The 20,432-nt window shown below is 37.0% G+C and overlaps 2 protein-coding genes across 2 annotated transcripts in view; one reads left to right on the forward strand and one right to left on the reverse strand.

Moving 5' to 3' along the window:
• cacna1bb (calcium channel, voltage-dependent, N type, alpha 1B subunit, b) overlaps positions 1–20,432 on the reverse strand; it is a 185,095-nt gene that overhangs the window by 75,072 nt on the left and 89,591 nt on the right. Inside the window, exons 10-16 of the mRNA XM_067422718.1 lie at positions 13,935–14,050; positions 11,925–12,014; positions 9,412–9,501; positions 8,630–8,848; positions 7,188–7,300; positions 6,791–6,903; positions 5,279–5,410 (exon numbers count right to left, since the gene is read on the reverse strand). Coding sequence (XP_067278819.1) covers positions 5,279–5,410; positions 6,791–6,903; positions 7,188–7,300; positions 8,630–8,848; positions 9,412–9,501; positions 11,925–12,014; positions 13,935–14,050 — 873 coding nt within the window. The remainder of the gene's footprint in view (positions 1–5,278; positions 5,411–6,790; positions 6,904–7,187; positions 7,301–8,629; positions 8,849–9,411; positions 9,502–11,924; positions 12,015–13,934; positions 14,051–20,432) is intronic.
• On the forward strand, positions 16,391–20,159 carry LOC137046464 (GTPase IMAP family member 8). The gene is made up of 6 exons (XM_067423691.1): positions 16,391–16,446; positions 16,543–17,259; positions 17,650–18,360; positions 18,463–18,581; positions 18,670–19,327; positions 19,704–20,159. The coding sequence occupies exons 1-6, from the start codon at positions 16,401–16,403 to the stop codon at positions 19,976–19,978; spliced, it is 2,526 nt and encodes an 841-aa protein (XP_067279792.1). The 5' UTR covers positions 16,391–16,400; the 3' UTR covers positions 19,979–20,159.

Genomic DNA, 20,432 nt, shown 5'->3' on the forward strand with positions numbered 1-20,432 from the left:
TTGACAGGATGTTCTGCTGGAGGGAAAAATCTCCAATACTTCATCTCAGTCTGATTTGCATAAGCAGCTGAAAACTAAACCAAGTCAGTTATATCATCCTCAGACATATTTCTCTGAAACACAAGGCATAAAACAACCACTTCACTCAGAGCATTTTAACAAAGCAGACGGGGTGAAGAAACTCAATGAGCAAAGACTAAATTAGAAAGTCTCTTCAAACCACTCAAATGTTTATGCTTGTACTCCGCAATCCCTTCCAAAACTCCACGCTTTCATTGGTAATCTGCGTGACAGCAATTTAGCAAACTCTAGGGGCATTTGACAAGACCTCAAAACACAGTCAACAAACACATCCAGGTGAGTTAAGACGATCAGACCCTACAGGCTTTAATCCTTGATTACATCACAGCCAATGGGAGACGTGTATGTATACTGACGTCACAACGCGCTCGAGACGACCACCCATCAGAACACATCATCATGAATGCAGATCATAAATGCTGTATGTGTCAAATTAAAAATAGGTCTACTGGCGCATGTGAGCTTTATTTGGAAAGGCAGAGTGACTCATGGGTACGATTTCCCATCTGACTCTTGAATATGCATTTCTTCCTTTAGACACACAGTCTGGCTGTGATGACTAATGGGCATCCACACAGGACGCTTCTTACTTTAAAAACAGCTGGATGGAGTGCAACAGTATACTACATGGAGTGCAACAGTATACTACAAAAAACATATTTAAAAGCCTATTTAAAATGAAATAAAATGAAATAAAGCAGTCCAATGCAACTACAGAGAGAGAAAGAGAGAGAGAGAGAGAGAGAGAGAGAGAGAGAGAGAGAGAGAGAGAAAGAGAGAAAGAGAGAGAGAGAGAGAGAGAGAGAGAGAGAGAGAGAGAGAGAGAGAGAGAGAGAGAGAGAGAGAGAGAGAGAGAGAGAGAGAGAGAGAAAGTGGAAGGTCATGACTAAAGCTTTCATTCATCAAGCTTGATGTCAGCGGGGTGTCTTTCGTTAAAGCAAGCAGACACACTGCATAATCAGCTCAGTAATTCTTTAAGCGTAGAGATCTAAATCCTTGTTGGCATGCCGTATCACTCCCTCTGCTCACAAGAGTTGGCACGAGGGCAGAGGAATTATAAAAAAGAAGGGAGCAGAAGATGGATGGATGGACTGAAATTCTAACATAAAATGTATTTGTAAAATTGAATTGATGCGAGATTGGAACAGAAAATAAATCATTAATTAAAAAAATAAAATAAAATAAAAAAACACATTAAATCTATAATTAAAGGAACTGTATGTAAGAAATGTATTTCAATTAATTATAAGATGGTCCTGATATGTCACTAGACATTAAGAAATCATGTTAATTTCAAATGCTTATATCACTGATAACAGTAGTCCGGCCCGGATATTGTCATTTAAAAGTTGTGGTTGCAGCCCTCAACTGATGTTGATGTTGACATGTTGTGTTTTGGCTTGAAGCTCCGCCCTCCTAGCCTAGAAATCAAGACGCACCTTAGCGGCAGCAAATCTAATCAGGGCTCTACGCTAACTTTTTTCTTGAGGAGCACTTGTACTCCTAATTAAAAAAATTAAGGAGCACAGTCAAAAATTTAGGAGCACATTCTAATCCATCAAAAACATTCTTATTATAACTTTCCTATTACAGTAACTGCAGACGTCTCACGGAAGAACATTGCAGCCGGATCTACTTCTCTCTGTTTGTGGTGAGTCACGCAGATATTGTGCTAATCTAATCTGCAGCAGGAATAACTTATTTTATGCATACCATCGTGATTCAGGATAAGACAAAAACACGGTTTGGAAAAAATCTTCATGATATACTTGCTCATTATATACATTTAGTATTTTAACATTTAAACAGCATGTGTGATAAAAATTAACTAAAGGGCTTTTTAAATATACTATTAATAAATTATTGTTTGATGGCATGTATGCCCCAAGCATCCGCTAATTTCTGAGCGTGTTTATGATATGAATCCAAATGTGGTATTTCCATTTCATTTTGATTTGGCTGTAAATCAACTATCAACAGCGGGAGGCGGCGTCTGGTAGCTAAAGTGCCCATGGCTGCGTCGTCACACCCGTTTCTCTTTGTAAACAATTTTTGTTTGAAGTGTAGTCCGTCGCACACGTTTTTGCACTTCTTCTGCCGACTGAAGGCATTACAAGAAGTTGACTGCAGTAGGAAACGTACCCTATCAGTTTCTCAGTGTTGATGAACTTTATGTGTTGTAGTTTTTATTCCGATTGTATTAGACCTACACATCCATTCTTGAAAATAGATCGGGTCACTCGCACCGGTGCACCTAAATATTTTTTCACAGTCGCACGCAGTAATTTTTTTGCGTAAATGCGCCCAAAATGGGCGCTATGTAGAGCCCTGCTAATCTGCCGCAAGTATCGTCTAGCAACTATCAATACAGTTCTGAGCTATAAAAACCAAACTCTTGTCAGGCCAATCACATCGTGCACCCACTCGGTGGGCGAGGCTTAACATAATGACGGCCGAGTTGTGCTTATGTGCTACTAGTAAACACAGAAACTGGCGAACGGCGGTCTTTCCAATAAGCTTTGGCCGCGACTCTAGAAGACTTGGAGTTAAGCTTTTCTCTGAGAAAAGAACAAAGAACGGCACTGAAGTCATTCTTAAAAAGGGAAGATGTGTTTTGAGTTTTGCCGACCGGATACGGCGAAAGTTTAATCTTTCAACTACCTCCGCTTCACCTTGTTCATTGCTCTGGTTGTATAGCTCTCCAATTATGTGCAGAGGGAGTTTGAAAGACAACCGTTTATCCCGCCCCTCGGATTGAGCCCTGTCAATGGTGAGTTTTCAGACCAAACATCTTGATGTGGGTGTGGCTTGTCAATGCTACCACCCTCCACCTATCTACCAATCACACAGTCAGTAGTGTTTCTGCATCCGGGTTGCCAGCTCTGCTCTAGTTACCTATGCTGCAGCTACAAACGTTCCTATCTGGCAACCTCGAGTCAGGGGGGAGGGGTAAGAGGGGGAGAGGGGATACACCTGCAGTACCAGTTTTGCCCACAATCTTACATACACTTCCTTTAAGGCTGCCAATTAAACGCTCACAAAAATGTAGATAGACACACACATAGACAGAACAGTAGGCAAAAGGTACTTGGATGACCTACTGCATCCAGTGGATATTTTACTGTCCCATGAGGCCATGGGAGAGGATCTGTGAATGGCAGTGAAGTAATGCAACTGATGATGGTAGGTCACAGAGCTTTTTCCCGCAAGAAGTAATCAGTATCCCACATTTTCAGTTATGCCTGTATTGTTTTATTTCTTCCCTGAAATTGTAATACCACAATAAGAAATATAAAATTCAAAAATGTGATTGCCCCTGTTTAAAAAAATCCATTTGCATGGGGTAGCTAGAGTGGAAAAATAACCAAGATTTTTCTGCTGATGATGACGACTGTGTGGATGAAGCAAAGGAACCATGTGGACCTCATCAAAAGTCATATATAGCTACACCTGCCAGGACAGCAAAAGCATGCAAGTTCAAGATGCACTGAATCTGGTAAAACGCATTTACTCTTTGTCATAAATAAACTAGTCAATACTTAAAGCTGCACTATGTAATTTTTCTGTCCGCTAGAGGGCAACTATTCAAAACAAAGCCGTACTTTGATGACGGCAAGTTTGAGCTCAGAGTCTTGAGACATGCGGTCTTCACCTCACAGCCGGTGGAAAATAGGACTTGGCCAGAAATCATGTTCATGGATGTGATTATTAACGTTACTGTAGTATAAGGCAGAGCAGGACCGAGTGTTGTGGAGCTGAGCGATTGTTATGCAAACACACGGCTAACAAGCAACAGGACTTTTATGACGGGACACAGTTGCGGGCACCATTTTCGCTTTTCAGGTCATTAATATGAGGTAACGCAGCTCTTTTGATCTTATTAGATACATTTAAGTGTGTGTAAAATTATGTTATGACGTTACTCTGTGCGTTCACTCAGCGGCGGCTGTGACACTTGTTCACATTGCTAAGAGTAAAGCGCTTCTGCCAATTAAAACCAGAAACCGAGTGTAACGCAGATATGACGCAATTGACAGGCGACTCCCTCAGACGTCACGGCTCCTTGGTTAAAATAGCTATTTTCTCACAATTTTCAAATAGTTGGAAACATTTGGGGTATTGTAAGAATTTAACTGAACAAAATATATAAACACTGGCCTATGGTTTTTGGATATTTTACTGCAAAAATACTACATAGTGTACCTTTAAGAACATTTATTTTAGTACAAAATGTGATTTTTACCTATATTAAGTATCATATGTATCACTCAAACCTGGGCAAATTGACTGGCAGTCACAACGCCGGTCACAATTAACAAAGCTTATTGACGATTTAAAATCTTATCATCCAACAGGATGACACATAGGCTTTCCAACTAATGTAAATCAATATTTACATAGTATAATAATACAAAAAATTATCTTTAACACACATCTCCAGGTGTTCACCCTATTCTACACACATTCACACTATAACATACTTTCTTTTTTTGTTGAGAAATAAGTACTTATTCAAAAGAAGTAGAGCGTATGCAATTTAGGATGGAGACAGTGTCCAGGAAGGCTAAAGAAAATTCTAATCTCTCCAGGAGACTCTCTCTCTCGCTAAAAACTTAAGACTGACTATTAAAACGTATTACTAAAACTGCACATGACAGCAGGACACGTTTTTTACAAGCCCATTACATAAATGAGATTGCACAATTGAGCACATGTTGTGACCGGTTTTGTTCATGGATAAGGCAGCTGAACCCCAGCAGATGGAGCCTAGGGCTGATCTCAGTCCGACAGAAGACACATCAAACACGCTGTCAGGCTTTAGATCAGCTCCAGAAAACTGATCTGAAGCAGATGCCACAGGGATGTTATAGAAACTTCTACTAGAGCTCTGGGGTAGGCCTGCTGTGGTCATAAGGCATAAGGTTGCAATTCCAGCATCTTTACAGAATCTGCTCCAGGCTTTCACTTTTTGATTTTAGTTTTTAATGGTTGTGCTAATTAATTAATCAAAAAGTGCATATGGGGTGTCTATATCTTTCAACTTGCACATTGTTTGGTGGAGAAGATGTGGAATATTGTGTTTTTTTTTTCTTTTTCTGACAGAACAAATAAAATGTATTTCTTAGATTAATCAAAGGGGTGAAATGTGACAGAAATGGCTAGAATGATGGCGGATAATTTTTTCAAAATCACTCACTGGCCCCCGAAGAGCTGCATGCCTAGCAGAGCAAACACCACGATGAAGAGGAAGAGGAGGAAGAGCAAGCTGATGATGGACTTCATGGAGTTTAACAGTGAAACCACCAGATTCCGCAAAGAGTTCCAGTACCTGCAAAGAGAGAGGAAATTGACATCTAGACCACAACATATTGATGTGGCTCTGATCTCTTTAAGAAATGCTGGTTTCAGAGTGTAAAATAAATAACATAAAAATAATGAAATAAATAGAAATAACGATACTATGATGGCAATAGGTTTGTTAGGTTGTTTATTGTAAATCACATTACCAATTTTTCATACGAACTGTGCCCTGTTCTGAATAAAATTGGCAGTGTAAAAACTCCTTTTATTTATATTCTTAAAATGAGAGAAATCCCTGCTTATTCTGAACTTTTAGGCTTAGGCTTAAGAGACATGAACTAGTTCTTTGAAAAACATCTGTGACCTTTGATACATCTAGTCTTCATGCTCTGAGTATGGTTTCACTAATAATAAATGCACATTTGCATAAAGAATGCATATTTGAGTATATAGAGTATTAAAAACTAAAAAAACATATTAATTTAAGGTATATTTATAACTGATAAAAATGTGCGATTAATTTGTGATTAATCACGAGTTAACTCATGACAATATGCGATTAATCACGATTAAATATTTTAATTTATTGAGACAGCCCTAATATATATATATACACGCACACACACACACACACACACACACACACACACACACACACACACACACACACACACACACACACACACACACACACACACACACACACACACACACACACACACACAGGGCTTTTTATAAAAAAAATTGGCAAGTGGTTTTCCAAAGTTACTAGCTGATCAACATTTTTACTGGCCACCATTTTGATATTGATACCCTGGGTAAAACTGCTATATAGATATTTTTAACATGTCATATTTATGTTGCTGTCACTTTAAGACCTGACACACGGATCCATTAAACTGTTAAACAAGCATTTTCTTTCTCAGCCGTTTACGCTAACTTAAAACATAACTGATTGTGTTTATGTGAGTACTCGCCAAGACCGACATTTTGTCATTATTTTGTGTATTTGACTGTTTAAAAGCAATAAGCAGCGAAAAATAACTCAATTTAGTGAGTTCATCATGTGATGTCATAATGTGAGCACAAAAACTGCGGGAATCAGTAAAATTATGCGCAATCCCACAGCAAAAACAAAAACTTGCTGTCAGACATGAGAGAGCGAGAAAGCGTAGCTGTTATCATCTATTCAATATGTATTACTTTTTTTAATTTTTGATAACACTACATTGCACTAAGTTTATTATTTCAGATGCCTTTTTAAAAGACTACAATAAAAAAAATCTATATATTATATATCAAACTCAACCCTCCAAAATGGCTAGTAGAGTGACTACCTTACAAATCACTGCATCAGGACTTCAATCAATATCAAGTCCTTTACAAGTGTGTGCATTCATCTACTTACTTGGTTACTTTAAAGATACGGAGCAGGCGAAGGGCTCTCAGAACACTGATCCCAAAAGATGCACCAGGCTGGATTGCTGCCCACACCACCTCAAATATACTCCCCACAATTACCTGAGAATAGAAATGAAAGACTCTTTCAGTTATATGGGTTCATTTTGTGTAGCATCTTATTTAAATGAGCAGATGGCAAATATTAAAATAGCCCAGTTTACTATAAAACAAATAAAATATAATGGAAAAATAACAGTTGGGGGGGATGTGAGTAAAATGGCTCAGCCACAACTCCTGAACGTCTCTGTGGTGATCCAGTGTGGACATAAGTATCGCAGCGGCTGATAATGACTGACTGGATGCAGCCTCACAGGCTCGTCTGAATCATGTGCGCTGTGACTCACCCCAAAGTCAAAACAGTTGAACGAGGAGTGAAAGTAGTTTCTGGGCCCCAGGCCGTACATCTTCAGAGCCATCTCTGTCAGAAACAGACCCAGGAATACAAACTCTGCCAGGTCTAACAGCCCGTAGAAATGAAAGGAGAGATTAGGTTATCCATCAACACCCAAGCTTTTCCCACACAAACCTTCAAAACTAATGCTATTACAACGTAGAGCTGGGCATTGGGCAACAAAACTAAAATAAATAACATATCAATATATTTGTCATCCTTTTAAAAGTATTCAATGCATACGTTTATTAAAAACATTTCAATTAAATATATGTATTTAAATGTATTTATCACAATATATATATATTTTTAAATCAGAGGATCAATCCTTTAACAAAAAATAGTAAAATAAATAATTTTTAATCATAATTTAACTATTTAATTCATTTTAAAAATACACAATAATAAAAACATTTTCTATATGCAGTGTTGTTGAAATATTAAAATTACAAAAACTGAAAACTGAAACTAAATATACAAACTGAAATAAAAATGAATAATAAATTAACAGTAAATAGAAATGTAAAAATTTGACAAAAAAGCTAAACAAAATTAATAAAACAAACTAAAATGAAAAATGAAAACTGACAATATGGAAATAAAAGCCATTCAAAATGATAAAATGATTCAAGAATAGTTAAATCATAATTTAAATATTTAATTCATTTTAAAAATACACAATAATAAAAACATTTTCTATATGCAGTGTTGTTATTGTAAACTAAACTAAAACTATGAAATAGTTTTGATAATTAAAATAAGGCTGGAACAAAATAAATTATATGTATATTACATGAAAAACTAAATGTTGCTTTGGCAACTAAGTGAAATAAGTTCTTAAAATATAACTTAAAATATTTCAATTTTAAGTTGAAATATTAAAATTACAAAAACTGAAAACTGAAACTAAATATACAAACTGAAATAAAAAATAACAATAAATTAAAAGTAAATAGAAATATATATTTTTTACAAAAAGCATAACAAAATTAATAAAGCAAACTAAAATGAAAACTTACAATATGAAAAATAAAAGCTCATTCAAAATAATAAAATGATTCAATATGCCCATTAAGTGATGAATTTGAATCCTAGTTTTGAATTTAATCACTGATACAAGCTGCTGTAAAGAAAGGAATTAAATAAAAAATGTTGTCTGAGAAACTGAAATGAGATATTGAACTATTACTGTAAACTAAAGGATGCCATTAAAATGTGTGTCTCAAATCTTTCATGTTCATGAGTCGTGACTCACGAAGAAAGGAGAGATTGCAAAACTAGTCTAATGACATGCTGTTTAGGAAACTAAATAACACCAAAAATTCAAATAATCAGTGACAGATTTTTACACAGATCAATTGAATTTGCAAGTGAACAGAAAGCAACCGCTCTTACACAGGGCCTTGGTGAGCCCCTCAGGCTGGTCGTAATGGACCATAGCCACACACATCGTGTTCAATCCCACCAAGCAGAGAACGATCCAGTAGAAACTCTGTGCCTTCACCATCCGCCGGATGAAAAAGCGTACCCTTTTTTCCTTTCGACGGAAGTATGAGGAGCTATCGTTCTTACTGCTCTTCAGGCTAGCTCGGGCGAAAGGTGATCCAGGTGGAGCTAGAGAGATGGTAAAAAATTCAAAAACACATTAAGCTACTACTGTAAATTAATCTTTAATGTAACTATGATTAATACAGACAAGAATATAAACTGCAATTTGTTGAGATCAGTGGCATTGGATTTGTTATTCGTTATAGACACTTAAGTGTTCAAGTTTATAAATCATTCCATCAGCTTTTTGAGCCTCAAACAGAAGAAAACATCTACTCAAGCTTTAATGATTTTAAGGGTTACAAAAGCAATATTAATACAGAGCTAGTCACCTGATCTTGCTCTCCCTTTTCCATTTTACACACTTCAGCTAATGGGCACATTCATGCTAATCTGAAAACTGTGTAGAGGCTTCAGTTTACTATTTACCAAGGGAAGAGATTTCTTCACTTTTTGCTTACTATAGACATAATTCTATAATACATATATAAAATAAAAATAGGCAAAATTATATACTAATGCTATACTGTAGAAAAATTTGATTGAGGCTTTGCAAAAGAGTAGCATTTGGCTTAAACAAAAAGGCTCATGGAGAGAGGAGTTTCTGAAGGTCAAAGGTTAAGACTTACCGACAGAGGAGATGTCTGTAAAATTTTCCTCTCCTTCTTCAGCACTGATGAGGTCGTTTCTGCCTTTTCTGGACTTCGTTCTTTTCAGGACTGAACATAAAAATGCATAAGCATGCAAATACTTTCACACAAATATTATGACAGAGTTTAAAGTAACAATATACATTCATAATCAGATTGGGAAAAAAACATTAATGTAAATCAAACCAAAACACGTTTTTACTAGCATATCAAATGAGAAACAACCGGTTAACAATAATACATATATGTAAAACAATAATTTTACTTGTCTGTCAAAGTAATTAATTGTCTTTGAATTATCTTAAGTTTTAATTGGATGATATACTTTACACAATATTACATAAGCTTCCTACACTATATTGGCAAAAGTTTGGGACGCCTGCCTTTACATGCACATTCATTTTAATGGCATCCCATTCTTAATCCGTAGGGTTCAATATGGAGTTGGCCAACCCTTTGCAGCAATAACAGCTTCAACTCTTCTGGGAAGTCTTTCTGCAGGGTTTAGGAGTGTGTTTATGGGAATGTTTGGCCCTTCTTCTAGAGGCACATTTGTGAGGTCAGGCACTGATGTTGGATGGGAAGGCCTGGCTCTCAGTCTCCGCTCTAATTAATCCCAAAGGTTTTCTATTAGGTTGAGGTCAGGACTCTGCAGGCCAGTCAGGTTCCTTCACACCAAACTCGCTCATCCATGTCTTAATGGACCTGGTGTGCAGTCATGTTGGATCAGGAAGAGGCCATCCCTAAACTGTTCTCATGAATTTAGGAACAAGAAATTGTCCAAAATGTATTCGTATGCTAAAGCAGTAAGAGTTGCTTTCACTGAAGCTAAGGGGCCAAAGCTCAAACCCTGAAAAACAATCCCACACCCAATCCCCCCTCCACCAAACTTTACATTTGGCACAATGCAGTCAGGGAAGTACCGTTCTCCTGGACACTGCCAAACCCATACTTGTCCATCAGATTGCCAGATAGGGAGGCCTGATTCATCACTCCAGAGAACACGTCTACACTGTTCTAGAGTCCAGTAGTGGCATGCTTTACACCACTGCATTTGACGCTTTGCATTGAAATTGGTGATGTAAGGCTTGGATGCAGCTGCTCGGCCATGGAAACACATTAAGGTCTCTACTCACTGTTCTTGAGCTAATCTGAAGGCCACATGAAGTTTGGAGGTCTGTAGCCATCGACTCTGCAGGAAGTTGGCAACTTCTGCGCACTGCACCTCAGCATGCGATGACCACACTCTGTGATTTTACCTGGCCTACCACTTTTTGGCTGAGTTGCTGTTGTTCCCAATTGCTTCCACTTTGTTACAATACCACTAACAGCTGGCCATGGAATATTTAGTAGAATTAGAAAAAATTCACGAATGGATTGCACAGGTGGCAACCTATCACGGTACTACGCTTGAATTCACGGAGCTCCTGAGAGCAACCCATTCTTTCACAAATGCTTGTAGAAGCAGTTTGCATGCCTAGGTGCCTGCTTTTATACACCTGTGGCCATGGAAGTGATTGAAACACATGATTTTAATGATTTGGAAGGGTCCCATTACTTTTGCCAATATAGTGTATGAGAATCCAGTTACAGTGAGAAATGTGTGCACATTACAGGCCTGATCTTGCAGTGACTCATCAGTCATGTGAAAATACAATCCTGGATTCCCGCCACTCTCGCTCTCACACTTTCTCTCTATCTATCCCTTCTTCTCTAAATGCATAGATCCACTAATCCACTAATTCAAGCTCAAGAAGGAACCATAGCTGTAATCATCTGCCCTCTGCCAGATAGTGAAGACAGTGAAGATAGAAAACTAACAGATGCGATGTCATTCTGTTGTAAGATGGGCAAAGCTATATACAGTACAATCACAACTTTACCTGATTTACTGGAAAGGCAGCATTACCTGTATTTTTAAATCATGCTGCAGAAAATTTACTTGGGTTAGTGACATCACTACTTATCTAGTCAGTGCTCTAGTCATGTGAGAATGTATGTGTGTGCATGCATCTAATCCAATTATCCCTGTCGTCTTAATTCGTGTAATTACTCCTGGCTTCAATAACAGCCCAAATCGACAGAGATTATGGGGCTTGATACAACAGAGTCTGCGAGTAGAAAAGCAAGTAGCTCGCAGTGTGAATATAGGCAATATGGCATAAAGGAAAAAGAAAATAAATATGGTCTTTGCTTTCTTCACATATTTCCTATTGAAACTGGACGTTTAACTAGCTTTAGGAGTATTTTTTAAGCATATAAATACAATACACATGTGTCTTCTGAGATGCGTCTGCACAACATATGATCAATTCACTTATCCAGCAACTGTGCCCAGGTGAAAAGATTGAAATCTAAACATTTTGCCCCATTACAGTGCAAAAGCATGGTCACATGACAGCTCATGTAACAAGAGGTCATTTCTTCCACTGGCCTGGTTTATCATATGATACTATGGTAAACCAGCCCCATGACCCTTGCCCTCTTTTCACCTGGGTTGTTTTGTTTCCTCTTGTACCACGCACCATCCAAAGGGGATTTCTCCTCAGCATTCTGGTCTTCCTCTGCCAGCAACACTTCCTCTGTAATTAACAAATAATTAAGAAAATCAGTTATATGCAGTACACTCAACAAAGAATTAACGCCTATTCTTATTAGTACTATACATATAAATGGTAAATGGACTGCATTTATATAGGCTTTCAACAGACCCATGGCAATCCAAAGCGCATTACATCTTGCCTCACATTCACCCGTTCACTCACTCATTAATACACCGACGGCGGTGTCAGCCATGCAAGGCGCCATCCAGCTCGTCGGGATTTTCAGATGGAGTTAGGTGTCTTGCTCTAGTCTGGCTCCGCCCTCCTACGTACTTCCGCTCAATTTTCATTTTCCTTCAGTACTTCGTCTGGCACTGCGGTGTATTCTTAGGTTTTCTCCGAACAAATTTTAAATCTAATAAGCGAACAGAGGGAGTAGCTGAGAATGATGACGTTGATGTCGTGCGCTAGTTTGAGTTGTAGTTCAGTAATGGCGGCGGAGAAAGACGCGAACAAAACCATTAATTCCATTGAGGAACCACTGCCGAATATCCAGAAGATAAAGCTGGAGCAAGAACAATCTTTGCTGAGGTTTGTTGGTGGCCATGATGTTGGTGCAGATCCCCAACAGGCTGAATTCAGGAAAAGTTTGATTTTCCAGCTAGCTCCATTAGTGGTGAAGGAGTTGGCTGAAGCCCTATTCGGACGGTAATTGTTTTTCCGTGCGGTCAGATGGTATTGCCATCATTTACTCGGGCTAATCAGTGATTATATTGCCGTCCGTTTCCCACCATCAGTGTAGAATTACCTACTGCTTTTAACAAACACCAAGGTCGCGTGGTGAAGTAATAGCTGTCCGAATCAATATCACTGAGTTTTCAAGAATATATATATATATATATATATATATATATATATATATATATATATATATATATATATATATATATATATATATATATATATATATATATATATATATATATATGTATATATATATATATATATATATGTATATATATATATATGTATATATACTTCACTGTTTATAATCCTTTTTGACCACTGCAGAGCACTGTACGGTTGCGCTTTGCTGTAATTTGGATGCTTTTGTAGACTTGTATTTCTTTGAAATGCTGGCACGTATTTATAAGAGTAATATATTTCATCATCGCTCAAACTAATTAAAATAAAAGCACGTAAACATTTGAATTGGTCCGTTATTTATAGCAGCATTTATTATCATACTAAGCATATGACATTTTATTTACAGCATACACTCATGTTACGGTCCACGTGAACAGCGCTTTCCCGATCACAAAACTCTCCCCTCCACCGTAAATAAATCACAATCCGAATGGATGAGTTTTAGGTTTTATCACTGCTGAGGCGGCCTGCACATTTATTTTGATGGATTTGTGTGAAACAGGCGAAGGGCGCATGACATGCGTCACGACCAAACGTTAGCGATTGGTTATGGCAGATCCAGAGTGGCTCTGGGCAGATCCAATAGTTTTAAACTTCAACAGAGTTCCCGCCTTCGCGGAAGTAAACGGTTATCAATGGAGAGTGTACAGACTCTCTGTACAAATTAAATGTATGAGAGTCTGGTATGACCAGGTTAGCCTTGCTCATGGACACCTCGACAATTGGTCAAGTGGAACCGGGAATCAAACCACCAACCTTCCAGTTTGTAGACAACCTACATTAACCACTAAGCCACTGCCACCCAAGATGACTAAATGATACTTTGTTTTACATAAACAAGAATATACTGGACTTTATCTGAAGTACTTTACAGAAATTAATTAATTAATTTCAATAACTTTTAGCCTTGAATTTTTTTATGAATATGGCCTATGAATAGGCCTGCATTCATAACTACAGATTTGTATGCATTGTGGTAAAGTAGTCAACAAAACCAATGACACAGCAGAGAGAGATCACATTTATACCAACCTGCCTTGCAGATCCACTCCAGGTATCCAGTGAGCTCTCTCTCAATCTGCTGCTGTCTGCGGAGCTTCAAGAACTCCTGCCTCTTCTCCACTCGCTCTCTTTCTTTGGCAAACTCCCTAAGACCAAACACAAAAAAATAATACACATAAATCATCTAAACTCTGAATGCTTTGCAAATACAATTTTCTGAGTGCAGTGTTGCAAAGCCCGTCTTGTTTTAGATCACGTCACAGATCATGTTCAGAACATTCATCTAATTTTGTTTTGTGTTTCTTAAACCATTCCAAGAGGTCTCTTTGTACTGCACACTTTACTTGTCTCACTATCCTGAGCTGACACTCAAAAAGGTCTATAAATCCTCAATACATTTATAAAGCCAGGTATTTGTTTGGCACAGGATTTCCCGAAGCAAGAAATTTAAAATCTGCCATCATTTTACACTGAACCACAGAACATTTGCAACTAATAATTCAGACTAGACAATGATGTCTTGCCAATAGGTCTACTGATAGACTGACATTACTGTAAAAACACCCAAAGTATCAAACAACGCAGTGGTGACTATCCTAAGCTGTGGAATCAAAGGATTCAGACAGGAAAAAATGTATACTGTAAGTCAATTTCACACTTTTAAGAACCCTCAAGAAATTAATCAGGAATTGGTCAAATGTTTACCATACATAATTTAAATAATATCTTGTTTATACGGTATATTTATGCCTGTAAAATGAAAGGACTAAAACCGCTCTTCACTGAAAATAATTGTTCTTTTTATTCTCCCTACACTGAATCATTGTTAAAGAACTGGCAACCTACATACTGTTGACAAAAATATGAGGAAGCAAAACATCCCTCCCCTTTCATTTTAAGCTGCTACATGATACAAGCAAAAGGTAAGACATATGTGCATTTGACTCAAAACAGCAAACAAGATTATTTGAATAAATTAGATGTAAATAATCAATGCAATTGTTTAGCGATCAGGAAATTAAAGATGTCAGAACAAATGGCACAGGTAAGGGTTACAACAATATTAAGTCTCTCAAGCAGTAAGTTATTATTCTCTTATGTCTACAATTGCAGACATAGAAAAGGACTGAAACGCACAGATAACCTCAGTAATTGGAGTCTTCTTGAGGAAGAAATGAGGATGGATTTAGCCTAGTTTTGGTGAGTAGGCTATAATGCATTTTATTCACTTTTTTTAACAGAGTCAACTCTGGCTAATCTGGGCGTGTTCTTACTGTAATGGAAATATAATTTTTTTTTCTTGTAAATTTATGATCAAAAATTTAGTTTAATTTTATTTCATTTTCGTCATTACTAAATTATTTTCAAAATTTTCATACTTTTAAAATCGTGAGTTAAAAAACAAACAAACAAACAAATAAATGTGGGTTTTAATAACTTTAAATAAAAACACTGTATTATCTTTGAACATCATCTGAAAGAAATTTGTCATAGTTTTCATTGTTCAACACAGCTGGTAAGCTTTTTCAAGAACTATTTACTTGATTTACTATTTACTTTAATACTTTGGGTTTTCTTTCCTTAGAATTTGCACCAAAAAAAAAAAAAAAAACATACACACACACATTGCCTTAAAGCTACACTGTGTAACTTTTTTTTTGTATATTTTTAGCTAAAAACACTTAGTTCTTTCAAAAATATATGTGCTTATTAATGTATATTTACTTCTTTCAAGTAATAAAGTATTCTCGTAAGTTTATAATATGCCATTGAAAATACATACGGGTGAGGGGTTCGAATGCCGGTCACCATGTTGCCCCTCCATCTTGAAAGTACATTAGCCAAAGAGGGACATACCTGTAAATTCAAGCTTTGCTTTTCGCGTTTTAACACTCGATGGCAGTCATGAACGAGGCCGAACTGGAAGCCATGTTAATCTAGGACTAAATCGGCCACCGTAGGAGTTAAAACGAAACAGAAGAGGAACAGAAACTAATATTCGCTGGATTGTCATATACCTTTACACTGCTAGATGGGGGAAAATATCACACAGTGTAGCTTTAATTTCAAATCCCTGGGAAAAACCATGCTACAAAAATGCATGGAAATACCAGACTGGATGACTTTGTAAGAGAAGATGTATGCTTCATACTGCATTTCTGTATAATATTGTTGGTTTCTATAGCCGTGTCAATATAAATTATTTTCTATAAAATTCTTTATTATTGTGACTGAAAATAAGTGTTCTTTTTTCTTTCCCTATAGGCATTTTTAAAGAACTGGCAACCTACATATTGTTGACAAAAATATGAGGAAGTAAAACACTTCACACTTTACTTTCAATTTAAGCTGCTACATGATAAAGCAAAAGGTAAGACATTTATGCATTTGGCTCAAAACAGCGAACAAGATTGTTTTAATAATTTAGATGTAAATAATCAATGCAAATTATTTAGCAATCAGGAAATGATATAATCAGAAAAGATGTCAGAACAAATGGCACAGGGAAGTGTTTCAACAATCTCAAACAGTCTCTCGAGCAGTAAGTTAATAATAATCAGATTAATAAACAAATAATCTTTAATACAACTTTTTGACAATTACAACAAATATTTATTTTTTAACTTTTTTTTTTAAGGCAAAGGATTCCCTGAAATTAGAATTATACTGTTTGGGGGTCGACAATTGGGTGGAATAGAATCAAGTGGAAAAAGTTCAGTAGGTAACACCATTCTGGGAAGAAATGTTTTTGATGTTAAAAGAAGAACTGCCCGATCGGTTCAAGCAAAGGGTGAAGTACATGGAAGACATGTGACCGTGGTTGACACCCCGGGATGGTGGTGGCATTACTCTCTGGAGAATACCACAAAGTTCGACATGCTGGAAATTATAAGATGCCCAACACTGTGTCCTCCTGGGCCTCACGCCTTCCTTCTGGTCATTCCTGTAGATAATATTTTTCCAAAAGTCTATAGAATGTCTTTGAATGAACACCTGGAGTTTTTGTCAGAGCATGTCTGGGGACATATTATTGTGCTGTTCAGCTGCATTGCTCCATATGATGATAGATCTTTTGAAAACCATCTTAGAATCTGGCCAGACCTCCAAGTGCTTTTAAGAAAGTGTCAGAACAGGTCTCATGTCCTTAATATTAATGACAGGGATGACAGCTCTCAAGTGATCACACTGCTGGGGAAAATTGAGGAACTGGTGGCTCAAAACAATCACAATTACTTTAAATTCAGCAAAAGTGTGTCTGCAGAGGATGAGAAAAGAAAAATACAAAAGGAAAAAGTCAAACAAAAAATTCTTGCTGTCAAGAGTCAAAGGAATAAACTCCAAGCATGCATTAAAGGTAAGAAATTATAACATACTAAAGATAGACCCAAAACTGATTTCAGAATTTAGGAATGTCTCTAGAAGTAATAAGTTACACCAATCAGCTGGTGTGTGGTGAGCGTTCTGGCGCAATCTGGCTGCCGTCGCATCATCCAGGTGGATGCTGCACATTGGTGGTGGTTGAGGAGAATCCCCCTTCAATGTAAAGCGCTTTGAGTGCCTAGAAATACGCTATATAAATGTAACAAATTATTATTATTAATTAACATATGTCATTCTCTAACAAAGTACATACTTTACATACACTATTGTGGCAATAATAGTCCTGAATTAAATCCGTGTTATATAAACTGCAACATGATTTATAAAAATAGAGTTGCAAAATAAATTTGACCTCTTCCTTTAGATGAGGAACAATATCTTACTGATATACAGATCGTAATACTTGGAGCATCATGGGCAGCAAGGAGTTCTGCAGGCAACCTCATTCTGGGTGAAGAAGCTTTTCAAGTCGATGAATCAAGAACAACAGTATTCTGTGAGGTTAGGAATGCTGAAGTGCACGGAAAACATTTGACTGTAGTCGATACTCCAGGCTGGTACTGTGAATATCCTCTTGAAAATACACCAGAGTTTGACAAACTGGAGATTAGACGTAGTGTGCATCTATGTTCTCCTGGCCCACATGCTATTCTGTTAACTGTTCCCACTGCTATAGCATTTAATACATCTTATAAAACAGCTGTGGAGGAACACATGAGTCTTTTAGGGAAGGAGGTGTGGAGCCATACAATCGTGCTGTTCACCAGAGGAGACTGGCTTGGGGATACGACCATTAAGGAACGTATTGAAGAGGAAGGAGAGCATCTTGAGTGGCTAATGGAACAATGTGGGTACAGATATCATGTTGTTAACTGTAAGAATCACAGTGACAGCACACAAGTCACAGAACTCCTTAAGAAGATAGAGGAAATGGTGATGGAAAACAACGGTGGTCACTATGTGCCAGATGAGAAGAACAATCCAGTCAATGAGCTTGAACTGAAGCTGGAGAAAGGCAAAATAGACATAGAGAAAGGACGTAGACAAAAATACATCCTTCAAGAGCTGCTTAAAGGTATAAGTTTACATTTTTATATTTACAAAAAAGTTGCACAACACAACAATGCAAGACATGATTTGTAGACAAAAGCACATGCCGTATCTTTCTCATCAACAGAGAGGGAAAAAAAACTCTCAGAAGTTAGGATTGTGCTTCTTGGAGGAGAAGGAGTTGGGAAAAGTACATCAGGAAACATGATTTTGCAAGGAGATTTTTTTGACATTACACTAGAGGATGTACTTAACTTTTCTTATATTTAATACTAAATTATTGTGTATTCCTGTATGCCTGCAAATTATAATTGTTATTTTATATGCTGTCTAGGGATTTAAACCACAGCCAAGAACAAAGCAATGTATGATTAAAAAAAGGAAAGTTAAAGGATGTCAAATCTTAGTGGTTGACACACCAGGATGGTCAACATCAAATCAGGAAGACACAAAAGAAATTGTACGCAGTGTGACGGTTTGTCCGCCAGGTCCACATGCATTCCTGCTAGTGTTACCAGTAAATAAGGCTTTTACAAAAAAAGGTGAAGAAACAGTGAAGGGGTTAATGAGCCTTTTTGGGGAGCATGTCTGGAGATACACTCTAATTCTATTCTCTGGAAACTGGCTGAAGGACAGACCAGTTGAGCATTACATTGCGTCAGAAGGAGAAGCCCTGCAGACTTTGATAAGAAAGTGTGAAAACAGATATCATGTACTCACTGATAATAACATCAACAATCTGCTTAAGATGATTGAAGAGATGGTGGCAAGAAACAGAGGTGAACACTTTACTCTAAAAAAGAGTGAAAAAAAGGCACCAGCATCAGTCTTCCAGTGGTTTACTGGGAAGATACTGACTGTAGAGGAGTGGAATAAACGTGAGGATGAACTCATAGAGAAGATGCTGGAAGCAGCAGTTGTGGACCTTGATGCAGAATCCAAACAGCCATCTGGCAGACGAAGGGGAAGCTTTGACAAACCGATCCCTAGTAGTAAGTTTCTGTTTATCTACAGCTAGTCCTGCTAGAATGTTACTTTAAAGACTAATAAATAGTAGGCATGTCAAAATTTATGTTAACTAATGTAATCAAATAAGTTTAATGCACCCAGTTAAAGTTAAGACCCAGTTATCAAATGTAATGCATATACCCATATAGGTCAAAGGTTTGGAACAATTAAGATAACAATTAAGATTTTAATGTTTTGAAAAGAGTCTCTTATGCTCTTACGCATGTTAACAAATGTCTTGAATTATCTTAATTTGTCTCAGCAGATATAAGATATATACTAATGTGAGAGATATGCATGAAAACAAATCCAGCATAAAAGAAAGTGAGCCGAACCTTCTAACATTCATTGTATTTTCAGTGAGTGGAGACTCATTGTCGGATACTACCAGCTTTCTTGAAGCTCAAACTCAGAACCCTGCTGTCAAAGTATCTCAGTGGCTCTGGCATCCAAGAAATAATGCCCCATCATCTGGATATGACACCATGAGCATTACATCAAGCTCTCAGCAGTCGAAAATGGAAAGCGTCAAAGATGATATTCCAATGACTCAAAACCACCCCAGTGACATGAAGATTCCAAAATATGTAAGGAATATTAGAGAACAAAAACATGCAAGATCATTTTCAATATAAAATGTTCTCTACAACCCAAACAATGTACTTATATAGTATATAGTATAATGCAAATCGATGATGACTTGATATATAATAATTCAATATGGTCAGTTTTTACCACAGCACTTTTTCTATACATTAAAAAAAAAAGTCTCCACTTGAAAAAAATTTAGTGACTGATCACATCTAAATTTTCCAGTTGGCCGAATTGAAATTCTGTGAATTGATGGTATTTAATTCACAGAAATTCAATTTGGCCAACTGAAAAATGTAGATGTGATCAGTCACTTGAAAATGTTCAATTGGACACCTGATTATTTATTTTTTTTACAGTGAATTGTTCAGTGAATTTGCAGTGTATTTCTCTCATTTTCTATTTTACATTGAGATGAAGCTAGTGTATGTTTTACGTTCACATTTTATGTTTAGAGAACTGAAGGAAAAAAATTGTTTCCATTTTAATTTCTGTACA

The sequence above is a fragment of the Pseudorasbora parva genome, chromosome 18, assembly GCF_024679245.1.
Source record: "Pseudorasbora parva isolate DD20220531a chromosome 18, ASM2467924v1, whole genome shotgun sequence".
Taxonomy (NCBI): domain Eukaryota; kingdom Metazoa; phylum Chordata; class Actinopteri; order Cypriniformes; family Gobionidae; genus Pseudorasbora; species Pseudorasbora parva.

Bases quoted from the DNA above. Each gene is read 5' to 3' on its own strand.
- LOC137046464 (XM_067423691.1), top strand. From the start codon at position 16,401: ATGGCACAGGGAAGTGTTTCAACAATCTCAAACAGTCTCTCGAGCA. The intron at 16,447-16,542 runs GTAAGTTAATAA...TTTTTTTTTAAG, and splicing joins CTCAAACAGTCTCTCGAGCA to GCAAAGGATTCCCTGAAATT. The intron at 18,361-18,462 runs GTATAAGTTTAC...TCTCATCAACAG, and splicing joins CCTTCAAGAGCTGCTTAAAG to AGAGGGAAAAAAAACTCTCA.